General features: G+C 35.4%; 1 protein-coding gene and 1 long non-coding RNA gene across 3 annotated transcripts; one reads left to right on the forward strand and one right to left on the reverse strand.

Moving 5' to 3' along the window:
- Positions 1-5,457: 5,457 nt before the first annotated feature.
- LOC18436292 (Integral membrane Yip1 family protein) lies at positions 5,458-19,262 on the reverse strand. Of its 2 annotated transcripts, none has more exons than XM_006846314.4 (6): positions 18,973-19,262; positions 17,294-17,333; positions 16,869-16,952; positions 11,612-11,771; positions 7,581-7,854; positions 5,458-5,842 (listed from the first exon to the last, which is right to left on the reverse strand). In XM_006846314.4, the coding sequence occupies exons 1-6, from the start codon at positions 19,024-19,026 to the stop codon at positions 5,651-5,653; spliced, it is 804 nt and encodes a 267-aa protein (XP_006846377.3). In that variant the 5' UTR covers positions 19,027-19,262; the 3' UTR covers positions 5,458-5,650. The 2 variants fall into 2 exon arrangements, with proteins under 2 accessions (XP_006846377.3, XP_088729585.1); XM_088873459.1 differs by having other exon boundaries at positions 5,458-5,916.
- A 4,529-nt stretch (positions 19,263-23,791) lies between these two features.
- On the forward strand, positions 23,792-24,963 carry LOC148780729 (uncharacterized). The gene is made up of 2 exons (XR_016061732.1): positions 23,792-24,186; positions 24,321-24,963. It is a non-coding gene; the product is annotated as an uncharacterized LOC148780729 (long non-coding RNA).
- Positions 24,964-25,012: the final 49 nt, after the last annotated feature.

Consider the following 25,012-nt stretch of genomic DNA (forward strand, 5'->3'; position numbering starts at 1 on the left):
TATTAAGAAAAACAACCTAAAATAAGAGGATATGGAGATATTTTCCCAAAAACTAACTCGTAATCTAGTATTTAGGCCCCTTAACTCTCCATTCCCAAGCTTTGCCTGATCAAGAAAAGTTTTATTAATGGGCACGGTACTGGTTTATTGCGTTTGAGAAAGGGACCTTTTGTTGTTTATTCAAAATGAAACCTTATCCTAAGTATTTATGGTAAGTTTGCCCTTTTATCTATAAGCAAGTATTTCATTATCTCATAAAGGCAGTGTAGGGTTTGAGAATATTCCTTTAACGACAATTCCTTTAGAAAGAGAAAAACCCAACTAAACGTCTAACTCCTAAAAAGTGAAGTTGTCAACATACAAGAATATTGTAGAACTTCCATGAAAAGATGAAGCTTCAGTTAGGAAAAAATAACTGTATTCCCTCTTTTTCCCTTGTAAAGAAAAGGATAAATGTCCATATAAGGTTGATACCTTATACCAGTATTCACAAAATCAAACCAGTTAACCGGACATGGCTCAAAAGTGATATAACCGGCTTAACTGATAAACCGGCCCATTTAACTTTTTTGACCGGGCAAGTCCCGGATAGGCCATTTACCATTTTGATCAGGTAAGTCTCGGATAGTCAAAAAATGTTTGAAAAAATAAAGACACAAAAAAAAAAAAAAAAAAACTACTAAAATATAAAAAGCATATAAAGAATTATTAAAACAAAACAGGCCCAAATGAAGTTCAATGACAAAAACAATTTTTTAATCTTTATCATAATATAAATAATATTAAAAAATACATTACAAATCAAATTCTTTATTTTTGGAGGATTTATATGCATATTTTTGAAAAAAAAAATTAAATACCAGTCGATCACCAAAACCGTCCAAAACCAGAACCAGCCAATGGCCGGTTGCGATCTAACCGAGCAATTAGCTGTTAGATCGTCCTATTTTTCTAACAATGGCTTATACGGTAGAATTAAGATCCACATCAAAAGTCCTTTGAAAAAAGCTATTTTACATTAAAAAACTATCTAAATGATCATCTTGACATTGAGATATATAAATATAAAAAAAAAAAAAAAAGATTTCAAGTACCGTACATCTCTTTTTCTACATATTCTCCTCTGATTGGTTGTTGAGATAAGTTGCAATCTATTTCTTTCTCATCTCAAGTATTTTTATCTCATATCATGGTTGCTTTTTCTTGTCGGTTGAGTTCCTTCTCAAGATATGGAGGTGTAGACAAAAGGCAGATATTGCTAGCAATGGATAATAGAGCTTTAAAATGCATTTTGATATTTTTTTTATATTTTTTGGTAGGACATTTTTAGCTTAATAGATTAAAAATGAAAGTTTTGATGCCACATTATCTATTGACAGTAAGTGTGAGATTTTTCTCAAACTAAATTGTGGCTCCATTTGTGTTCTTTGTTTTCATTCATTTTATCACTTTTTGTTTTTGCCGCAGTTAACATGGGAATGGGTTGAGGCCGCGGTGGTAGCTCGATTCGTTTTTGTTTTTGGGCACACAAAGAGCACTATCTCAAGACGGTTTTTGCCCTCTTTTGATATTTTCAAGACGATATTTGCCCTTTATTGATACTTTTCAAACGATATTTATCCCCTTTGGCGATATTTAACCCTTTTTGATATTGTAATAGATGACAACTCGTCTTCGAGATACAGAATAACATAAATGTCTCTTTTGAGTAGAGAGAGAGATGAGTCCATTAGTTTTGATATATCAAGTCTCGAGCGGCACATGTGCTCCGGTGAGGGGTGCCCATTGTGGTGATCCGAAGTGTACCCTTAAGGCCCCTTGCAACCACACCCTCACACGTTCTGGTGAGGAGTACCCATTGTGGTAATACGAAGTGTACCCTCAAGCCCCCTTGTAACCACACCCTCACATGTTCACATTGCACGCTCTGCACATGCACCATCTCTCTTACCAATGTAAGAAAAGTATAATGTATGAGAATGTCTACTCATAAATACTGCTCAATTTACTCTCTCGTCTTCACCATAGGACTCAAACCCACATCGTTCTCTCTCTACAAAAATAGCTTAGAAAAAAAATCACAAAACCATATTTTTATTTTGAAATGCACAACTATTTTTTCAAAACCTAAATACTAACATTGCCCACTTTATCCAAAAAAAAAAGAACAAGAAGAAAAAAAATATACCGTTTGTCATGGTTTATGGCTTGTTCAATTTGGTCTTGGTTTTTATAATGGAAACTATTCAGTCGAGCCGTAATAACGAAAAATAAAACGGATATGTATGTAATTTTTCCAATATTTTTAGACATTATTGATGCATTATACTACTTGGTTGTTTGTGTGATAATTTAGAGTTTAAATCGCCAAAACAAACATGTTAAATATAAGGATTTAGGTCAAATAATAACAGTCGGGCTGATTCCCAGTTCTGTTAAAAAATCTACCCGGTCGCCATCCAAATCCAATCCCGACAGGTAATGGTTGATCCGATTCCAGGTAATGGTTGATCCGATTCCACGATTTTTAAAACCCAAATAAAAAAATAAAGAAATTAAAAATCTCTTCCCTCACGAAAGTAAGTTGAAATCACCGTGGAATGATCTTGGCCCTTCTCTCTCCTAAGCATTTAAGTGAAGTAAAAAAAAATAGAATATGCTAAATCTCCTTTAGGATCAAGCTGACCGCTAGTTATCGAACTAAAAGATGGGATGAAGTTTATATAAGGCCTAGGCTCAAACTAAAGTCCTCAAATATTTGTTTGGAAAGTACTTTCAGTAATAGAAATTTCTATGATGGCTCTAAAATCAATTTTTAACACTAACAATAAAATTTGAAACTAAAAAAATGGCACAAATCTTGTAGGTCTATGAATATTTACTTTTAGGACGAAATAGATTGCCTAGATAACGGCTTACAATATACATTATATTTTTTACAAAATACATTTTCTTAGAGCTTTAAATCCTTTTTTTTTTTTTTATAAACATAATGTTCAAAACTGAGATGATCGATATAGAAGTTTTTAATGCTTGAATGGCCATTATCAATGAGTTATGAGGTGAAGTTTTACTTATTTTAATAAGGCTACAGTTCTATCAAACCATTTCCAAAGATAAAAGGGGAAAATATACATCTTTCTCCGAACGTTTCAAATAATGTAAAACAACGATATGGAAAAACAAAAATCAGCTTAGTGGAGAAATAAGCAATTACTAATATTTTCCCCCTACCGATCTTTCCAATAGGCACTCTCTCTAGATTGCCTTCTTTATTTTATATCTCCAATCTTCCATTCTCTATCTTGCTCTCTGCACATACAGAGACCGAAGAGTATTAGGGGTGGCAATCGAATCGGGTCAGGGGTCGACTCGAACCAGAACAGGGATTAGGTCAGGGTCCATGTCTTGGACCCGACAGGTTAGGTTGGGGTCTAAATGATTTGGATCTGACCCTGGTCGAGTCTAGGTTAGGGTATGGGTCTAGCATGGATCAAAGTTGACCCGACTAGGTATAAATTAAATATGAATATGTAAAATATATCATCATCATCATTCAAACCTTGCCCTAATTATTTGGGATTATATAAATCATATTTCTCTATTTTACTCTATCAAGGGCCATATTATCACTAAGACCAAGCGTCATTATATCTTTTCTAACTATTTCTAATCATGTCTTTTTGGACTTTGCTCTTACCTTTTTAATATATATATTAGATTTTTTTATTTGCTTAATTTCTAGGGTTGGACCTAACACAAGTCCGGGTACCTGACCCAGGTCTGGGTCCAAGTCGTTTGGACTCGGGCTCATGAATAACTTAGTCGATCAGGTCCCAGTCGGGACCAACCCTACTGGTGCAACCCCTGAAGTGTATGGCTTCCCCATAGCAACGAGACGTGATCCTTTAAAGCAAGTTTAGAAACTCAAAATTAAAAAAAAAGGTATCTTAAACCTTTCTACTTCGGGGCTCTAACTTATCTAATTAACAGTAAATCTCATTGAAGAAGTGGCCTATGACTCGATTTCCCTCCTTTTCACAAATTCTAGAACCTTGGAATCTTCTCAAGGAGATGGGTTTTGGTTCAAGTCTAAGATAAAAACATCGAAGAACCCTTCCAATTTCTTTAACAGGAGCAATGCCATGAGAAAAACAATCCTGGTGAAGAAAGAAGTCATTGCTCCAAAATAAAAACTTTGTCATGATCTTTTCTGGTTTTTTTTGTTGGAAAAGTGTCTCCTTTCGTAGGGTTCCCTCTCGCGGCGATTTCATGATCTTTTTGAAGCTATGGGACATGCTTAGATTAAATTCTAAGTACCTTGCATGGCATAGATTTTAGAACATTGATCTATTTATTTAACAATTGAGGCTATTTTTCTACCTAGACAATAATTGATAAATTTAGAGTGTGGCCCTTGATAGAATAGAATGGTGGATCATGATTTTTATATCCGACCTGAAATAGTTGAAAAAAGACTATGATGATGACGATAATCCATTTATATAAGTTGATAGATAAGTCCAACATCAAAAATCAATTATTAGTTACATTATAATCAATTATATAACTATCATCAATTTATTTCATAGTTCAGTTACGATTAGGATTAACAGTTTGAATAATCAAATTTGGAAAAGAGAAAATCAATTACCAAATCACATCACACTATATTTTTTTTCTGTACGGGTAGGGTATTTATTTTATTTTGTGTTTTTCTTCACAAACAATCATCAGACACTGAACATATCGTGGTGAGAAAAAGCGGGCGCATAAAACCGCATTCCGCAGCAGATTCATATGCATACCCAGTTCCTAAGAAAGGATGCTTAAGAACCATATAAAGAAAGCATCAGGGGAGCATAGCCAGGTTAGCATATACTGCCCTGATTATGAGATCCCAAATGGCGACGTGCATTCCGAGTGATAGAACACATGGGTTCGGCAAAATGTTTCATTATTGCACTGAAGCATCCAAGAAAAACCAAGCACAAATGCACACATTTGTACATACACTATGATGGGGTCCACGAGAGCGAGATTGGTACTCGCAAAAATTTGATGAATGCTGGACCATTATTGAGAGCAGAGGTTGGACAACATTTTAAATTAGAAATTCTAAAAACGCGTCTTGTTTCGAATAGGGATGAATGGTATATGGCACACCATCGTGGCATCTCCACCATCTGTTCTCAATGGAGAGAGAGGATCATCATTATCATGACAAAATATGGCTGAGTTTTACACCGGCTGAAAGATGGACATTAACCACATATACTATGAAAGGAGATTAGTATCAGGGATAAATTCAGTGTGAAGCACAAGCGAACAACCAAACTTTCAAACCATGACTATGATATTCCAAAAAGAAAAAGGGAAACCCATCAAGCAGCTAGCCACCCAACAAATGTTCAAACCATTTCTACAGATGCTCAGAAAATAACCGAGGACTATGAATTTGGACATGAACAATGCCATTGTTTTGTAACTTTTCAGCAATTTATACATCAATTACAGGGTCACCAAATTTCCACCCATGTCAAGCGGAATAAACCACCCAATCCACTTTTTCCAGACCCAAAACACATTAAAACAACAAAAACTCTCTCTCATCCACACACACACACAAGCAGCTGCATCATGCCTTTCCTCATGCAAAAAAACAGATCTTGATGAAGAGAGCAAGGGCAATTTGCAAAAGGAAGGAGCTTATGACCACTACAGCCAGGTTCCTACCCTCTGTGTAAAACTTCATATTCAGAGCAACAAAGCAAGCCGATACTGAACCAGTGATGATTATCACAAGCCACCGGAAAATCTCAGTTGGGACAATCATTAGAAGCTGTTAAAAGGGATGAGCACATCTTAGTTGGACAAAGGAATCAAATCCGTATATCTTGCTTTTTGAGAGATTGCCTGTATATCACTTGTATTAGCATTTTTTACAAAAGGAAAATTGTTTCATGCGGGCTGGACTGCATTTCTACATATGCAGTCCAGAAAGTGTAAAGCATCCATCTTAAAGATGGATGCAAGTAGGTGTTCCATCTAAAAACAATGGAAACTAACGGTCCAAATGTTTTCTTTCTAGAATTATTATTTCTAGTTTTTTAAATATATTTATTTTTTCATATTCATGATCTCCATATTAGAGACTACATGTCCTTAAAAATTAAATCTTAAAATCCATCTCAAAAAAAGATTTATTAAGAGGCCCGCATTTCTACATATGCGGGCTTGGCCGCATAGAAGCCGGGTCTTTTACAAAAACACCACTGGTTTTGAAACTGGCTCAATTTTTAAAAATCTGTATGGAGACCAGAATGAACACGGAGTTTTAAAGCGAAAATACATCATCTTAGCTCTCTATTCAGCATTACATCCCAAGCCTCCCTACACTCCTCTATCCACACCTCCCCACAATCTATATTTTCAGATTTTCACATGCATGTGCACACCCACGCACGCATGCACACATACATAGACACAACACAGAGATAGAGAGAGAGGATAAGAGAAACAACCTGGGGCTTGCATAATCATCAAATATGTTTCAAAGCAATGTCTCTGTAAAAGCAGTTCTACAAAACTAGGTGTGGGAATTGGGCTGGCTCGACCCAAGGACTCGATGGGAGTAACAGGGCAGGCAGCTTCACAAAATTTGGCTGCCTGATACACTTCACAGAGCAATAGAGATTAGACAGAGTGAGGATAGTGTGGGTCAAGCTACCTCTTTCTTTCCTCATAGCCCATAATTGGGGAGAGAGAGGATAAGGGAGCCAACCAGGGGCTTACATACTATATGTTTCAAAGAAATGTCTTTGTAAGACCAGTTCTAGAAAGGGAAGTGGCTCGGTTGACCAATGGACACAACAGGTCGACCCGACCGGGTCCAGGTCTGGACCCAGATTTTGGACCCGATAAATTGGGTCTGGTTCCATTGACTTTGCCCCAACCCAGAAAGGGTCTAGGTCAGGGTCGAGCTTAGATTTGTCTAGTTGGGTCAGCACCTTACCTGACCTGATGTATATTAGTATAAATACATATTAATAACATTAAGTATATAATATAAAGTATACACTATTTTTTATTTATAGACCCGGATTCGACAATTAACTTGAACCTGACCCAGGTCGAGTCGAACTTATACCCCGACCCAGACCCAACCCGACCCAACTCATTCACACCCCTATACAAACCAAATGGCTATTCAATAAGGACCTGTTTTGATGACAATTAACTTTATCTAAAATATACTAGCTTATCTAAGATTAATGTACTCTAGATGATATTATTCTGCTGGTTGTTTGGTAAATACCTTGGATCATGTTTAAATATTATTTAGTAATTTAATTTTTGGTGATTTCCAGCTATTTTTAGCTTTCTAGCTAAAAATATGCAATTCAGTAAATCACCTTGAATAAAGTAAAATCAACTTTTCAAAAAGATAAACTTATATATGAAACTGCATATAAGTTCATCTTAGACTATTTCTTACTCAATAAATGAGAAGAAACAACTGATCATTTGGAGGAAGTCTCCATGATACCTTATTGAAATAAAAAGGCGGGGGTACTTACAGAGCTCAACAAGAAGACAGAAAGAGAGTATCCCCACATGCACCAAAGGCATGTGAGGTTTGAGCTTGTTCCCAAGTACTGAAGAAGGAAATAGAAGGCAACAGGCACCACAATAACATAGCCATAGATAGCACATGCAGCCCAGTTTATGTAGCTCACATCAAAGCTCCATAGTGTCTCACTGGAAGTCCTTTTGAGCATCAAATAAGTGGCACAGTTACCCAGAGCAGCCAACATGAAGACCAAAGTGGTGGAGATCCATACAGGCCCATACCTACATCACCATTGCTTGTACGAATAAACATAAATTTTACTCTGATCTCTCTCTCTCTCTCTCTCTCTCTCTCACACACACACACACACACACACACACACACAAACACACACACATGCACGCTAATCCTTAGGTAAGCTGTAAGCTACTTTACTGAAATTTGTAATGACCAAAAGGGACACAATGATGGGAAAAGGAGGCCATCGTTGGCATCTATGTAGGCATATCCATTTCCAAATCATTTTGCAAAATTCTAGTGCATTCAGCTGATAAGAAGTACATAACCTTAGAAAATTGACAACTTTGTTTGTATTAACTGTAGGAATCGAAAATTTTGTTTATAAATTGTTGTCTTGCAAATAACCAGTTGGGAACAAGAGGAATGTCATTACGACACAATTTTATCAGGAATAACTTTCAGTTTTCTAAGCCTGAAAAATCACAAAGAATAATACGATTAATCAAGATGAGTCCCATACATAAGGAACTGCAGATTAGTTTCATTTAAACAAAATTTAATGTTTATAGTCGAATAGGAAACCAAAATGTACACAAGAAAAGCTTGTACAAGGGATATAACCAAGATATTGAAAATAGAATATCCTCAATGCCACATGGGCCTCTGAAGAACCACAATTTGACAAGAAACAGCTACTTCTCATGACATAGTACAATATTTTTTGTTTTTTGGAGAATGTTAATGTAAACAGTAAGATATAGTACAATGTTAAACGGGCTTCTCATGAGACTCCCATAGTCTATCCCCAAAAAGTCTAAAATCTCCCATTTTCGCAATAAAATTCCTTAACTTTGAATTAAGTTGAGGTTTAACGCCCACTCTCCCCATACAATTCATATAGTTTCATTAAACTATTAGGCCAAAAAAACAAATCCATTTGAAGTTGGTTCCATATATCATTTTTTTTAGAAACCCTTAGAATAACCCATTTTTCCCTTCTAGAATAACTCCCAGAGTCCCACTTAATATTGGCAAAAGTTACATCTGTGAAGAAGTTCACGGATGACTCACTATTTGTATCGAAGTCCATGACGTATTCTAGGGTACGTGGTACAAAAGAATTGGGAAAGAATCAAGGTGGCCTTGGAGAAGGTTGTTTAGGGATAAGAACAGATTTTTCGTTGGCAGGTGAAGTACAAGCTCGTCTAGGGTTTCTGGGGCTTGAAAAGATAGTGCAAAAGGTTAAAATGGTGGTAGGAAAACTAAGTTTGGATACCAGCATGGGGGAAGTGGGGTGGTTTGTTTGGGTAATAGTAGTGTTAAGAAAATAAGGACTCGGTTTCAGACTTGCTAGGGTCGCGATCCCAAGTCAGGTCTGATAGTATCCACCAAGTCTGTCAGAAACTCAGCCGCGTCCAAACAAAACTTAATCAAATAACTGGCCAGCACGGCCAGTCCGAGTAACTTGGGCAAGTCCGAGTCGAACATGCTAAGTACTACAAAATTGGGTAATAGATTTAGGTTCTGATTAGACGTCCAGTACGGGGTCGAGGCTCTTAGGTATTAGCTCTCTGAGTCTAGCAGGGTGGACATCAATCCAGCAGCCAAAGATTAGGTTTGGTTTGAATGGGGCTTCTTGTTTGTGGCACGTGCTTTTGTTGCCTTAGTAGAAACCTGGAAAGAGGAGGTTGCTGAGGTAAGTAGGTCCTTGGAACACTGGAATATGTGCCTTCATCCAAGGGTAAATAGGAGAATTGAACATCAGGAGAGAATAGGGGTATACTTAGCTAACTCGTTTACATTTACCACATAGTGGTAAATCTATCAAAAGGAAAACATTTATGGGGGATGATCTTCACATAGTGGTTTCCATTTCCCAAATTTTTGTACTATGTAAAGATGCAAAGGAGACCTTCAATCATCTCCATCAAAATGAACCACTCCCTCGGACAAAGTAAATGAGGAGAATACTGAAATTAACTAAGAGAAATATAATTGTGATTAGGGTTCCACGTCTAGTGGAAGAAGGAAAAGAAGAAAAATGTGATAGCCTCTTTGGGAGAGCGTCCTACATAACCCAACTAGAATTATGACTTTTCCAAAAGCTCCCTAGTTCTCAACCACCTGTGGGCTTAAATGCTCCAGCAACAAAATCTCTATCAAATAGGTGACCATAATCCCCACCAAAATTGCCTAAATCATATCCTCAATAAATTGGGAATAACATTCCCTCGAACTTCTTACTTGCCCACCCAATCCAATCCAAGTTAAAAAACCAAACTCAATCCCTAACCTTTTGGGATCGTAACATCCATGTATCTGTATATCTGTATATGTATGTGTGTAAGCTATGATTTAGAGCCATGACCTACATTTACTTAGTGCAATATGAGCAATACTGGCTGTCGTACACAGAATTAGAGTTGGGTGGGCAAAGTAAATATGTGCAACTAGAATTTTATGTGATCGTCACATACGAATGAAGCTGAAGGGCGAGTTCTATAGGACAGCTGTAAGACCAACTTTGCTCTATGGGGTGGACAAAAAACAGTATACCCGTAGAATGAGTGTAGCAAAGATGAGGATGTTAGATGAGTGGCAAGACAAGAAGGGATAGAATTCGAAATGAATCCATTCGGAAGAATTTAGGTGTGGCCCCAATAGGCGATAAGATGAGGGAGAGTAGGCTTAGGTGGGTTTGCCATGTGTAGCGCCAACCCAGTACAACACCTGTTAGGAGGTACGAGTCAGTTCAAGTAGGAGGACTGAAAAAGGTAAGGGGTAGGCCCAAAAGGACGTGGTTGGAAGTAGTCCGAAAAATATGAAGACTTATGGCCTCATTGAGGGTATGACCTTTAATAGAGCAGAATGGCAGACCAGGATTCATGTAGCCAACCCCGATTAATTGGGAAAAGGCTATGATGATGATGATGATGATGATGATGATGAATATGAGCAATACTGTCAATAGTGGCAGTTCTCCTGTACAATTGGTTGTCTAAGACAAATTCTCAAGAGAGGGGGCACTCTTTGACGACGTGTCCGTTGAAAATCATTGGGTGAATTTGAAGGGAGACAAAATGACAAACCATGGAATCTTTGTAAATGTAAGACAAAACTAAGATCAACAGCTGCCACATGATATAGTCGCAGACATGCCAAAATAAAACAGGACACTACATTGACTTGCTACATATATCACATAGGAATCATCTATAACATTTGAAGGCTATAGGACGATAAAGTTTCAAGACCAACAATTTCTAATGACTTTGTATTTACTGAACTAGCCTCCTTTTAATCTGCTTAAGCTGAATCAACTGCATTTAATGTCCATATTCAAGATCTTAAAGAAAATGGGCAGTCCATAAGTGCATAAATTAACAATAAAAGGTTTTCTTTTTGGGTGAATAAAAAAAACGTAGATTAAAAAAAACTGTCAACATTGCTATCATGTCAAGTATCAGAAGGCTTGGTAACGTTACTCCTAAAAAAATACCTTAAATGTTACACATGTCTTTGCTATCATGCTGGCAGTTACATATCAAATAGAACTAAATGAACTTTATATTATACAGCTTTCCAGATAAATATAACATTATTAAAATTAACAGGTACATGAACTTGGGTAACACTGCAGGAATATATATTACTCAAGCAAAGAAAAGAGATCTATTTAATGAACCTAGCTTGTGAATATGGAAAACGAACAAAATATTCAACTATGGAATTCAAATTTTTGAAAGGAAGTTTCTTAGCTATTCCAAGATAGAATGCAAAAAGACGTGAATCACTCACAGATCTGGATTAGCACCAATTTTTCGGAAGAAACCTCCATGGTGGGGATAAACTGAATTAGCAATTCTATTGACAACATCATCAGTATCCACGTTGAAGAAAGGTCTGTATGAAGAGATACTGAAGACTCCTTTCCAACCATTTGCAGGCTGCTCTTCTCCTGCAGAGATATCACATATTATTTACACAGGAAATATGGGAAGCTCAGAAAGGTAGAGTCAGAAAGCACTAACTACACATGACTAAGACACAAGATGACAAAAAAAAATATCAAACTACCATTCACAATTTAACCCTAATAAAGCATTCAAGAAGTTCCAACATGCAAGAATTTAACCCTAATAAAGCATTCAAGAAGTTCCAACATGCAAGAATAGATCCAAATGCATTTAGATTTCAGGCATATACATTTACAACACAGTACACTAAAATAACCAATTGCCACAAGATTTCCTGAATCTCAACATTGTGCACAAAGTTGTGAGACCAACAAAATAAGGTATTCTGCAACAAAAAAGACATGAGCAAGACACAAGATTGTGCAGAAATAGACATGAGCTAGACACAAGAGTACAAGCTCCGACAAAAACTGACTTCCATAATTTTCTGAATCTCAACATTGTACATAACATTGTGAGACCGCAACAGAACTCAATCCATGGCCATAATGGCAGGACAACTTATGCCTTATACCCATTGGCTATCAGGAACAAGATCTTGTAAATCCCCCACAAACCACCTCTTCTATGTATCATCCTTCACAACCATTTTATTTATAACTTCAAAAATTCATTCTGAATATGGTTGTGGGTGGCAGCAATTGGGGCTTCTTGTATACAAACATTTGATTCACATATATGGATGTTAACATGGGCAGTGCAACCCTCTTTCTGACTTGCATGTGTTTCTGAAGCTTCAGTCAGGGTTGCAGCACCTATTTTCTAGTATTAAGGCATGAGAATTTTAAACAATCATGATTTGGAAGATAACCAGTTTAACTCCTTTTTCTATCAAATAAAAAAAACCAGTTTAACTCCTTCCAACAATGTCAGCAGCGTATAGTTAACCAATTCCTAACCCTGCCATTCGACATTCCATCTCTAATGGCGGGGCCCAGGATATGGGGGTTGGAGGGGGGAGATTGGTGTGCGCGCTAGCAAGTATAATGAAGTACTGCTAACCTTCAACAGGAACAACTTTCTGCTGTTTCATTAATAGACTAATTAATATATATCACTGTTTTTATATTACAAGACGCTTGCCATGTTTATATGAATTGGAGTTTTCTTCATGTCCTTTACTTCTTTTCCTCTTATTTTAGGGACATTATCAAAAGTATCCCTTTTTTCAATCGTCATCTGAGCATTATCCCAACTATTTGGGATCGGAGCCATTTTGCTCTATCAAGGGCCATACCTTCAGTCAGACCATAAGTGACCTTATCTTTTCTCACTATTTCCACCAATGTTCTTTTCGGCCTTCCCTTTGAACTTAAGGCCTTCCACTTGAACCAAATTGTACCTCCTAACCAAATGCCCCCTTCAATAACTCATAAAATACCCATATTTCTTCAATTTTACAAACATAACCCGCGTTTGATTTTTATTTTACCCAAAATACCCCTTCATGGACCTATTAGGTCCTTGATGGTCCATCAAAGGTCCCTGATGGTCCCAAGTGAGCCAAGGAAGCACCCAAATGGGTGCTTGGGGCTTTAGGGACCTATTAGGTCCATGAAGACCCATCACAAACCTGTTTCCATGATGGTCCCAAGAGCCTTGTTGTTATGTAAAACCTAATGCTCTCTAAATAGTATTGGTCACTTAATATGCCCTTTACATAATAATTCAGGGAAACAAAGAGAATTAATCCAATTCAATGAAAGAGAGGGACGATTATCCAATTAGACTCAGAGAGAGAGAGAGAGACCAGTGTTTCAAAAAGTGTTAGGCGGCCCCTAGATGGCCATGGGGGTCCAGGCTGCCCATTTTGATAATTCATAAGCCTATAATCCATATTTTTCATATAATGCTAAAACAGTAAAACCATACAGCATACACTGATAGTCTGATACACTGTAGATTCTACACACAAAAGTTAGATAGTAAAACTAGAAATTAGAAAGTAGAAACTAAAAATAAGAAAAAGAAAATATACAGAAATTCAAAAAATATACGAACACAATAGTTAGCACTTAACACAACAGTCAACACTCAACAGTCAACACCAAGAGTCTTCAGTCATGATCATCATCATCATCATCAGAAGGAATCGGGTCAGCTTCAACATATACATTAGAATCGAGGCCATCATCATCAGAGTCATCTCCCTCTTCAATATAACGCTCGTCCTCTTCTGTTTCTTCTGAATCTACCTCTTCCTCCTCTTCTTCTACCTCCCTCTTACTAATATGTGCAGATGAGGCCCTAGGAGTCTTGGCTGCTCTACCCTTTTCTATCCTTTAGTATTTCTTTGAACTCAAATATTGTATAATTTCCTCCCTGATAACCTCAAGAACATTTTTACATAGGGCAACAACCCCCTTAATACCGGTAAGGTGTTTTTTAAACCAGTAAATGCCCCCATTAGTATATTTTCCACAATAATTACATTTAATACGATTTTTGTCATTCGGATTCGGGTTATAACCATACTTCCAACCCGGATCACCACTTCTAAAAGAACCTGGAGAAGATATTTTTTTGGAACAAGGCTCATTTTCATCATTTTCTGGCTCTTTTAAATTCAGAAGTTGTCTAATCTCATCCTGAATAGCTTCAGGAACTTTTTTAAAAGAAGCAACATTCCTTTTAATACTAGCAAAGTGTTACTTGAATCGGTTAATACCCCTATTGGTATCTTTTTCACAAAAATTACCATACTTTTTTATCGATTGGATTTGGGTTATAACCATACTTTCAACCCGGATCACTTCTTCTAGAAGTAACAGAAATAAACCTATTCAAATGACAAGGATTTTGTTTCTGTTTTTGTTTTACAAAACTCATATATTGCTCAATTTCTCCTCTGATAGCTTCAGGAATATTTTTACAAGGGGTAACATCCCCTTAATACCGGCAATATGCTTCTTAAATCGGTTTATTCCCCCTTTCGTATCTTTTTCATAAGAATTGCATGTAATGCAATTTTTGTCATTTGGATTCGGGTTATATCCATATTTCCAACCCGGATCTCCACTTCGACTAGATCCTTAAGAAGACTTCTCAAAATAAAACAAGCAATCTAAAAAATAAATTATTGCACTTACTTTGATTGCTCGAACTCCAAATTCCCACCTCTAAGATGTTTTCTAGTGCTAAAATAATAAAAAAAAAAACCCTCTAATAGGATTATAAATCTCCAAAACTAAATCAAATCTACCTGGGTGATGTTTGGATCCGTTTTCCGTAACTTTGAGAAGCACTTCGATCCAATGAAAGTCACAAAATTTAGTTTTCTTGAGGTTTCTTTCTCTCTAAAATTGGTTCTTGTGGGTTTAGGTTTGAAATGAACCTAAAACCCATCCTTCAAACCTTTTATTTAAAAAAAAATCAACACAACTTTTTTAAAAAAAAAGTTCCGCCCTTGGGCGGGGCACAGGCCCTGAGTGGCCACCCAATTTGGCTGCCTAGGCCTGGGAGATGCGCCCAGGCCTTCCGGACCGCCTAGGCGCTGGGCGCTCCGCTTTTTGAACCACTGAGAGAGACAGAGATGCGTTGAGAGTAGAGCAAAAAGAGAGGGTGAGGAAAGAGATGTGTTTAGCATATCCGCAGTGTTGGCTAACCCAAAAGTGTGGGAAAGGGCGTCAGGTCATTACAAATGGATTTTTCCTTTTGAATCTATAGTATTGACTATTGTTAAAATTGTGAGAGACAGAAAGTAAATTCAAACACAAGATAAAGAAATATAGATGTCTTTTTCAGTCTATTCAAATCATGGGGCAATGTGCCCTATATATACACAGATCCCTATGGGAGTTAGCGCCTATTATGCATGACTATTACATAGCTGTTACAGCCGATTATGTATGAATGTTACATGGCTCTTACAACTCATTATACAAGACTGTTGCAGCCCATTATACAAGACTGTTACATAGCTGTTATAGCCCATGATTCAAGATTACAGCCATAACAGCTACAAAACCCTGTTGTTATGTAATGATCAAATGTCATTTGGGGCTTCACAAACCTAACAAGTCCATGAAGACTCATCAAGGCCCTAATAGGTACTGATGTTCCCAAGCGCCCTGTTGCTATGTTATAATCCACCACAGACCTATTAGATCCATGAAGACCCATCACAAACCAAATAGGCTAGGTCTGTGATGGGTCTTAATTGACCTAATAGGTCTGTGAAGCCCCAAGCACCCACTTGGGGTGCTTCCTGGACCCACTTGGCAACGTCCTAGACCTATTAGTTTCGTGATGGACCATTACGAACCTATAGAACGGGTATGTGTGTAAAATTGAAGAAACATTTTTCAATTGATCCATAGAATGAGTGTAGCTAAGATGAGGATATTGACATGGATGAGTGACAAGACAAGAAAGGATAGAATTCGGAATGAATACAGCCAAGGGAACTTAGGAAGGTTCCAATAGGCAATAAGATGAGGGAAAGTATACTTCGGTGGTCTAGTTAAGTGCAGCGTCAACCTAGAACAAAAAAGGTTATGAGGGGCGATTTGGTTCAAGTGGAAGGATCTAATTGGGAAAAGGGAAGGCCGCAAGGGACATGGATAGAAGTAGTGAGAAGAGATATGGTGACTTGGTCTAATTGAGGGTATAACCCTTGACAGAGAGGAACGACAGAACAGGACTCGTGTAGTTGACCCCAAATATTTTTATAAGCCTTGGATGATGATGATGGGTATTTTTCAAATTATTGAAAAAAGGGTTATTTTCGATTTCAACTCAAAATTTACTCATGTTTTCAACTTGAAAGAAGCCATTAATAGATCCACGACTATAGACTTGCTATATGATTCATAGAAAGAATTCATATAGTAGAATAGTGGAACCCATTTGACCAAGAAGAGCTTTGTAAACTACCAATTCACTCCATGTATTTGCACGACTAAGATAACATTAGGGAGAAGAGTTAATACAAAAGCTTCAACCAAATACCAAATTTCGTACACTTAACTAGTAATCTAGCACCATGTACGCTTAATTAAGTATTCCAAGAAAGAATTTATTAATACGTAAAGAAAGAACAATATACAAATAATAAGTACTATTGTAGAATTACATACCATTTGTCTCCCTTGGAGCTTGATAACCATATCCCCTGTCCCCGCCATTGCCTGGTGGAAAAACCTGTAAATTCGCTTCTGGGGCTACAATGAAGTTTCGCAGAAAAAAAAGATAAGTTAATATGACCTTACAAATCTTAAAAGAGCAAAAACCTATGCAGTGAAAGGAAACATGAAATCGAATTGGGGCCTGGAGGGGTCCCAAGTCCAAGTTAGTTTGACATACTAGGCTGAGTTTGTAAAAAACTCTGTTGAGTTTGTCCAAAAAATATAATAAAATAATGGGACCAAGTCCAAGTTACTCGGGTAAGTCCAAGTCAACTCTGTGAAAATTTTCATGTGACCTAAAAAGCAGATATTCCATTAAATAATTACATAAAAGGTATAGTATATAGAAAACAAACATCTTGGAAGGATTCACATACCTTTATAGATCGTATTTCTATCATCTTCCTTTATTGCAGCCTACACACAGAGTGTAAGGGGTCATGAAACAATTATAGAGGAACAAAATGGAGAAGACAAACGAGAAGACACAAGTTATAGATATGAAATAAACAAAATATGATGAATAAAGGAGTGAAACTGGCCAATAATAGAAAGGAAATAAACTTCTTATGATCAAATATGATAATTACTTACACAACACAATAACTCATCCTTAAGTGGATCAAGATTGGCCATAAATGGCAATTCCACACACAACAAAAATTTCAGTAAAGAAACTGGGAGAACTGATTGAAAGGGCTGTAAACACACCCAATCAATATGACGTGTATGATGGGACTTGGCTGAGTTCACTTGGAATCGGCTAAGTTACTTGGCCTTGCCCCCAGTTGTACACAACTCGGGGCATATAAAAAAAAAATTCAAAAAAGTGAAAAATTGTAAAAAAATGTGCAAATGTTATACAACCTTTTTTATATGATCTAAATTGTGTTTGGAAAAGATTAGTGAGAGTTTTTGTCATAATCACTATTTTTATATTCCTTACCTTTTTTGTATTTTTTAAATGTCACAAACGGTAAGTCGGCCTTTTTATAAATCTATTTTCCTCTACATTTTTAAGCTTGTTTTAACGTTTTAAAGTAGCTTTAGGTTTCATTTTACTTTTACTACATTTTTCTCGTTTTTGGTTTTTTTTTTTTGGGCCTTTTGGCCCACTATGCAGGACTTGGTTGAGTAACTCACCTCGACCAAGGGACTCGCCCCTTGGCTGAGGCGAGCCCCGGCACAGTGCTATGGAGTTATGGAAGCTCTTAAAAGGCATAAAATCAAGCTCCCCAATGGTGCAAATGGCAATTGACCAAATGGATGGCATGAGGAGGGGAATGGAAGACTAGATGATGATGGTGATGAAGATTAAAGCAAAATCACATCAATTCCATCATCCAAAATTTATTTCTTCTTGGGAACTCAGGCATATGTGGGATTGAGTGGTACCTCTAAAAGATTACACCAGCATGAACATGAACTCTTAGGATTTGTTTTTTTTCTTATATTAATTAGTTCTTAGGTTAACAAGCTAGTGATACCTCTAAAAGATCACACCATCATGAACATGAACCCTAAGGATATTTTTCCTTATATTAATTAGTTCTTCGGTAAAATCTTCTTTCTCTGAGGGTTTCCAAGATTATATAATTTTTGGACGAGGTCTGCTCCATATTTCATGTTATACACTCAAGAAAAGAAAACAAGGAGGCCCCATAAATTCAATAATTATCGATGTGAAAGATCACAACCAATTGAGAATAAATGCTAAATGTAAAGGAGAAAAGATACATGAAACATAAAACCTAATGATATCAGAAAAACATAAATTCCTGGAGACCAAGAACACTATGCCACAGTATGAAAAGATAGTCTAACCCCGAATGTGTACTTTTGAGATTCAGTGAATCATATGTTCATGAATGGGCAAATCATACTCAGAAGTGACTGATATTGAGATAATTGATGACATGTAAGAGAGAGAGAGAGAGGAGAGAGAGTGATCATGCTTACTAGAGAGCACAAATCAAAACTTGGAAATGAAAATATTGAAGGAGAATTGGTAGTAAACGAACAGAAATTCAGAGAAGGAGAGAGAGAGAGTGCTTACTGGAACAGAGCCAAGCAAATGGCTGGTAGGAAGACTCGTGTAACCCTCCTCCATGACGACAAGAAAATCCCTATCTGCTACAAATAATCCTCAAATCATTTACAACTCCATTCTTCGTTTGCTAATTCCATCAGGGAAATCGCAGGTAAAAAGCGTCGTTCAAATGTGAGCCCTAGCTCAAATGAAGGTGAAACCCTAACCCTCGAATATACGAGAAGATTTTTCTGTGGTTTGCTTTCTCCAATGACTTTGTGAGAGGATGGACTGGCTCTCGGATCCAGTAACGGTTCAACACGTAAAAAAATCCATGGCTTTAATAAAGCTTTATAATAATAATATAATTTTACAAAATCTTTTTGACAAGAATAATTTTTACAAAACTTCCTCGTTATATTTTCAAACAAAATTACACTTTTTTACGCTTGGGTATTTTACACGGGGAGAACGAATTTTCATGAGAAATTAACCAAAAAAAAAAAAAAATTTATGATATGACATGAATGGCTCTTTTGGTTCTACATTTCTTTTTCAATTTTGTGAAGAAATAAATAAAATTTAAAATAAAATAAAATAAAAAATTCACCTTTTTGAAATAAAATACTACATATTTTAGGAGAGACATGAAATAACTCTAGTATTTTAGAATGGAAGACCTCAGTATTTTAGGAGAGACATGGGAGCTCCCTTTTGAAGTAACTTAGCGCGCTATCTTTTGAACTCCTTTTGAAATAACTTAGCGAGCTATCTTTTGAAAGGTAAAATATGTAATTTTTAGGAAAAATATAAAATATGTAATTTTTCAATGGTACCAAGAGGGAGCTATCTTTTGAAATGTAAAATATGTAATTTTTCAATGGTACCAAGAGGGAAGTACATATAGTTAGGATATTGTTCCCATATTTATTATAGGGTGTGGTTTCTATAAGGTTGCAATCTTAAACAATCTAATTAAGGTGCACCTTCAAATTTTATCATAATATATAATTTTGATGTAAAATGTTATTAGGATTATCTCAAAATCTATTTTTATATCTAATTATAAAATTTTAAATTCTAAAAATTGTTAAAATCAACTAGATCTATAAACATATGAAAATCTTGAAAATGGACAGTGTAGATAATATGTTGTAAAATGTACTATTTCTGAGGCTCAAAATCTTTTTATTTTTCATAGTCATACGTCTCGATGTGAGATGATCAAGGTTTTTCAACATTAAACAACTTTTTTCAATGGATTTTTGAGGTGCATCCGTAGTTCTATATTTTAAGGTTGCAACCTTATATAAACTTTTTCCTGTATTATATCAACAAGATATATAAGGATCTCATTGCTCACATATTTATGACGAGCAAGAGAACAAAATAGACAAAGGATAACAAAATCAATGAAGATGGATACTTCATATGCAAACTCCTTTTCTTATGGACCCTCTCTCTTTTCACATTTAAACAGACTCTCTCTCTTCACATTTAAACCATAACCTTTCCACTCTCTTTTTGAGACCGTGGTCTTTCTCTCTCTCTCTCATGGCTTCCCCCCCCTCACTCTCTCAACTTGGTCTCTCTCCACATTGGTTAAGCTAATGCTGAGAGCATTGAAATAAGGTAATTTCTTACTTGATTAAAGCTTTTTTTTTTCTCCTTTTGAAATGTATAAATTTTTTGGAGTGAAAAAATTTGTGATTTTCTATATTGATTGCATATATGATTTGAGCATTTTTATTGCGTAAATGATACATATCGTGACATTTTTAGATGTTTATAGTCATCTTCATATGGGCCCATCATTAGAGAGAAGGAAGGGAAAGTGACTTTTAAATGCAAGGAGTTTAGAGCATATCGTAAGGTAAATGAGTTCTGCTTTAAAAAAAAAAAAAAATCTTATACAAAAACCTTAGAAGGATAGTGGCGTGCACAAATAGTAGATCCATTTTCTCTATATGAATTAGAATTTAAATATATCCAAGGAGCTTAGGGCATGTTGTAAGGTAAATGAGTTCTCTTAATGAATTTATGTGTTCATTAATTTCATTTATGACCAATCTTTTAAAGTTTTCAAAATAAATTTTTTCATAATAAATATTTTTTTATTAGTACTTTTAAATAATAGCTTTATTTTTGCAATTTATTAATTTCATCTTTCTTAAAAAGTAAGTTTTTTTTTTTGTGTTGGTATGCTTTCTAAAATTATTTTAATTTTAAAATTTTATTATAAAATTTCAAATATTTGAAACTAAATACATTCTATAGAAAAAAGTGCCAATTCTATTTTCTCGAAATTTTTTGAGTAATTTACAAATTTTAAATACAAAGTTTTATGGCGTATCAATTACAAAAATAGGAACTTATAATTACTAATTTTTAATTTTACCGCTTTAAGCCCTAGTTTACATATTTTCCCTTTTTAAGAGTTTTAAGTGAAGTTCTCTTTTAGCAAATTTTCCATGCTTTAGAAATAGCTTCTTATCATTTAGTGTACATTGGCATCTCTCTAGGTCACTCTGATCTATCATCTTTTATAGTTAGTATAACTTTAAGGTTTTTGTTATTAGTATGATTTGATTGTCTTTCATATCATTTATTGCTTATTTTCATTTAATACCTAAGAAGTATTATCCTTATAAGTATGGTACAATATTATTGTCAATTGTTCGTCATTAATAAGTTGATTAGATTACAGGAGGTTAATAGGTTAGTTGATATAGAGTCGCTGCCTCTCAGCAACTCCATAGAATATGCGTATCATTATTGGATAGCATATTGATGGATTCTGAGATGGCTCAAAGGCACATTGATATATATGAGAAAATCGTGATTGCTTATTCTATTCTATTCTTGTAAGGGTGCAGTTGGCATATACACGCCTCCGTAGGTGTAGAGGTACGGTGCCCTTCAAATTTATCATGGTATATAATTTTGATGTAAAATGTTATTATGATTATCTCAAAATCTATTTTTATATCTAATTATGAAATTTTAAATTTAAAAAATGGTTAAAATAAAGTAGATCTATAAACATATGAAAATCTTGAAAATGGACGGTGTAGATAATATGTTGTAAAATGCACTATTTTTGAGACTTAAAATCTTTTTATTTTTCATAGTCATAGATCTTGATGTTGAGATGATCAATCAAAGGGTTTTTCAACATTAAAACTACATTTTTTAAAACTACATTTTCCGATGGATTTTTGAGGGGCATCCATAGTTCTACATTATAAGGTAGCATCCTTATATAAACTTTTTCGTTCTTGTAATCCAACTAGTTTATCTAAAACTTAAAATTTGTTATAATTTCTCTCTCTAAATTTTTTGAGAAGGTTTTTCTCTCTAAAAAAATTTAAAGTAATTTCTCTCTCTAAAACTTTTAGATATTTTCTCTCTCTAAAACTTTAAAATTGATATTGTTTCTCTCTCTAAAAAAATTGAGATAGTTTATCTCTCTAAATCTAAAAATTTGTTGTTTCACTTGCTATAAAACTTTGAGATAGTTTCTTTCTAAAAACTTTCAATAGTTTTTCTCTCTAAAATTTGATATAATTTCTTTTTAAAATTTTTAAGATACTTTCTCTCTCTAAATGTTGAGGTAGTTTCTCTCTCTAATTTGTAGCAATGTTTTTGTAGGAATAAATGTATTTGATAAAGTGGTCAGCTGTGGTGTGTGAAAAACAATATTATCATCAATTGTATTATATTGTATTCCCTCTTTTATGCTTACACAAAGTCATGTTTTGGATAACCCAATTTGTTTCTTGATTTTATGTACCCATGTTTCGGCCCTCTCCCTTTTTCTTGTTACATGGTAATGTATAGAAATAAGTTGCCAAACATGTTTTCATAAAAAATACCTTATGTATACGAACCATGGTTTTGGATACCCTAAGATCCAAACAGCCCATTAAACTTTTACACAGTTTCTCTATTGATTCAGCATTTCCAATTATCTCCTTTGAATCCAACTTCGCTTTAACTGAGTTCTAATGCCTATTATAGCTTTAAAAATATCTTGGTGAAATTAATTTATTGGGATATTTTATTGCCTCTTGTAGGGCCCTCTTCCTATTGACTCACCCAAAAGAATTCGATTATGATATTTTAAATATCTAGGGAGAGAGATGCAGGAGAGCGAAAGTTCCAGGTAGAAGATAAAGATTGAGAGAGAGTCTCCTAACTTATTTAGAGAGAGAGAGTCGTCGATATATATTTAGGGATAATAATATTCGTCCTTAGGAACAAGAAGATGGAAGCTAATGAGAAAATTAAGGAGATATAGTGAAAGAAAGATCTTGAGATATAGAGAGAAAATTAAAGAACGGAGAGAATCCTAAAACCAAGAGATAAATATGAGAGAGAAAAAAGTGGTTCTTTTAGTTATTCATTATTTTCCTTATATTTTGCAACTTCAACTATTGCATAAAAATAACATGTTTCTAACCCGTTTATTCTTTCTCTTCCTAATATTTATTTTTAACCCGTTTATTCTTTCTTGTATTCCGTTTCCATATCTAAAGGAATTGAAATATATCCATTAGGTAGATCTTATTATCTAAGGGAATTGAAATGTATCCATTTGGTAGATTTTATTATCTAAAGGAATTGAAATATATCCATTAGGTAGATCTTATTCTAAAGGAATTGAAATATATCCATTAGGTAGATCTTATTATTTAGGATGAGACTTTATGGGAGATGATTTATCTTAATAAATCTCGACATTCTATTTAGTTTCTTATATACGTGGAAATCTTATATTATAGGATTGGAAAACTATATATATGGAAATCCTATTTGAAAACTATATAGTTATAGGAAAGAGGAAAGCGGTTGTACGCGATTCTATTTTCCTTTAGACTTATAAAATCTAGTCTAAGTAGGAATAGTAAAGAAGGCCTCACGTGCAGGTCTATTGGGTTTTCCTGAGGGTTACAGGGTTAGTTCTGCTGTTTTTCTGATTAGTAGTGGGGTTACAGGGTTAGTTCTTTAGTATTCTCCATGCTGTTTTTCTGATTAGTAGTGGAAGAGAACTTTGACCGCCTTGGGAGGTAGGCAACTTGCCCAAAGGTTAGTTCTTTAGTATTCTCCATGCTGTTTTTCTGATTAGTAGTGGAAGAGAACTTGCCCGCCTTGGGAGGTAGGCAACTTGCCCAACAACTTAAATCCGTATGATTTTATCTTTCTGATTAGTGGTGGAAGAGAATTTTGCCGCTTTGGGAGGTAGGCAACTTGCCCATCAATTTAAATCCTTGTGTTTTTATTTTTATGTTTTTATCTTCTTATTTTTCTGCACTATTTTTCTATCTCTTATTTTTGTCAAACTTTGGTTTTTATCTTCTACACTTTACTTGCAGTTTCATGTTTTGTAGCAAAATCATCTTTTGCAGCAAAATAAGATGTTTGTTCCTAGCTCCGATCGAACACTACCGGTTTTCCTTGGCATAGCGAGTGCTTTCTTTTTCTTTTTCTTGGCCATAGTCTACCTGTTTATGGCTTTGCTCTGGTGGGGAATGGGGCTAGGCCATCCATCACCCCGAAATATTTTTGATAATATTCTTGATAATCTCCCACTCCAACGACGCATTCTCGATACTCTCCCCATTACTAAAGTTGGAAGCACAGATAATAATGGCAACTGTACTCAAGTTGGAAGCACTGATGATAATGGCAACGACTGTGTCATATGTTGGGATAGTTTGGTGGAGAATGATATTGTTAGGGAGCTGCCTCCATGCAGCCATATCTTCCACAGACAATGCATCGACAAATGGTTCCAAAGACATAGCTGTTGCCCCATCTGCAGAAGGTCTCTCAGAGGCTACGGCAGAAGGTCTCTCAGAGGATAAATAACTTTCATTTAGTTTTTTATTTGACATTCTTCCAAAAGGATAAATAAATTGCACTTAGTTTTTTATTTGACATTCTTTCTCTTTACTTTTGTATTCTCTCTTCCCTAGAGGATAATAATAATTCAAGGGTTGATATTGAGCTCTTTTGTATTCTCTCTTCCCTAGAGGATAATAATAATTCAATGGTTGATATTGAG

This window comes from Amborella trichopoda, chromosome 8, assembly GCF_054954075.1.
Source record: "Amborella trichopoda isolate Santa Cruz 75 chromosome 8, AtrichopodaSantaCruz75HAP2 v2.0, whole genome shotgun sequence".
Taxonomy (NCBI): Eukaryota; Viridiplantae; Streptophyta; class Magnoliopsida; order Amborellales; family Amborellaceae; genus Amborella; species Amborella trichopoda.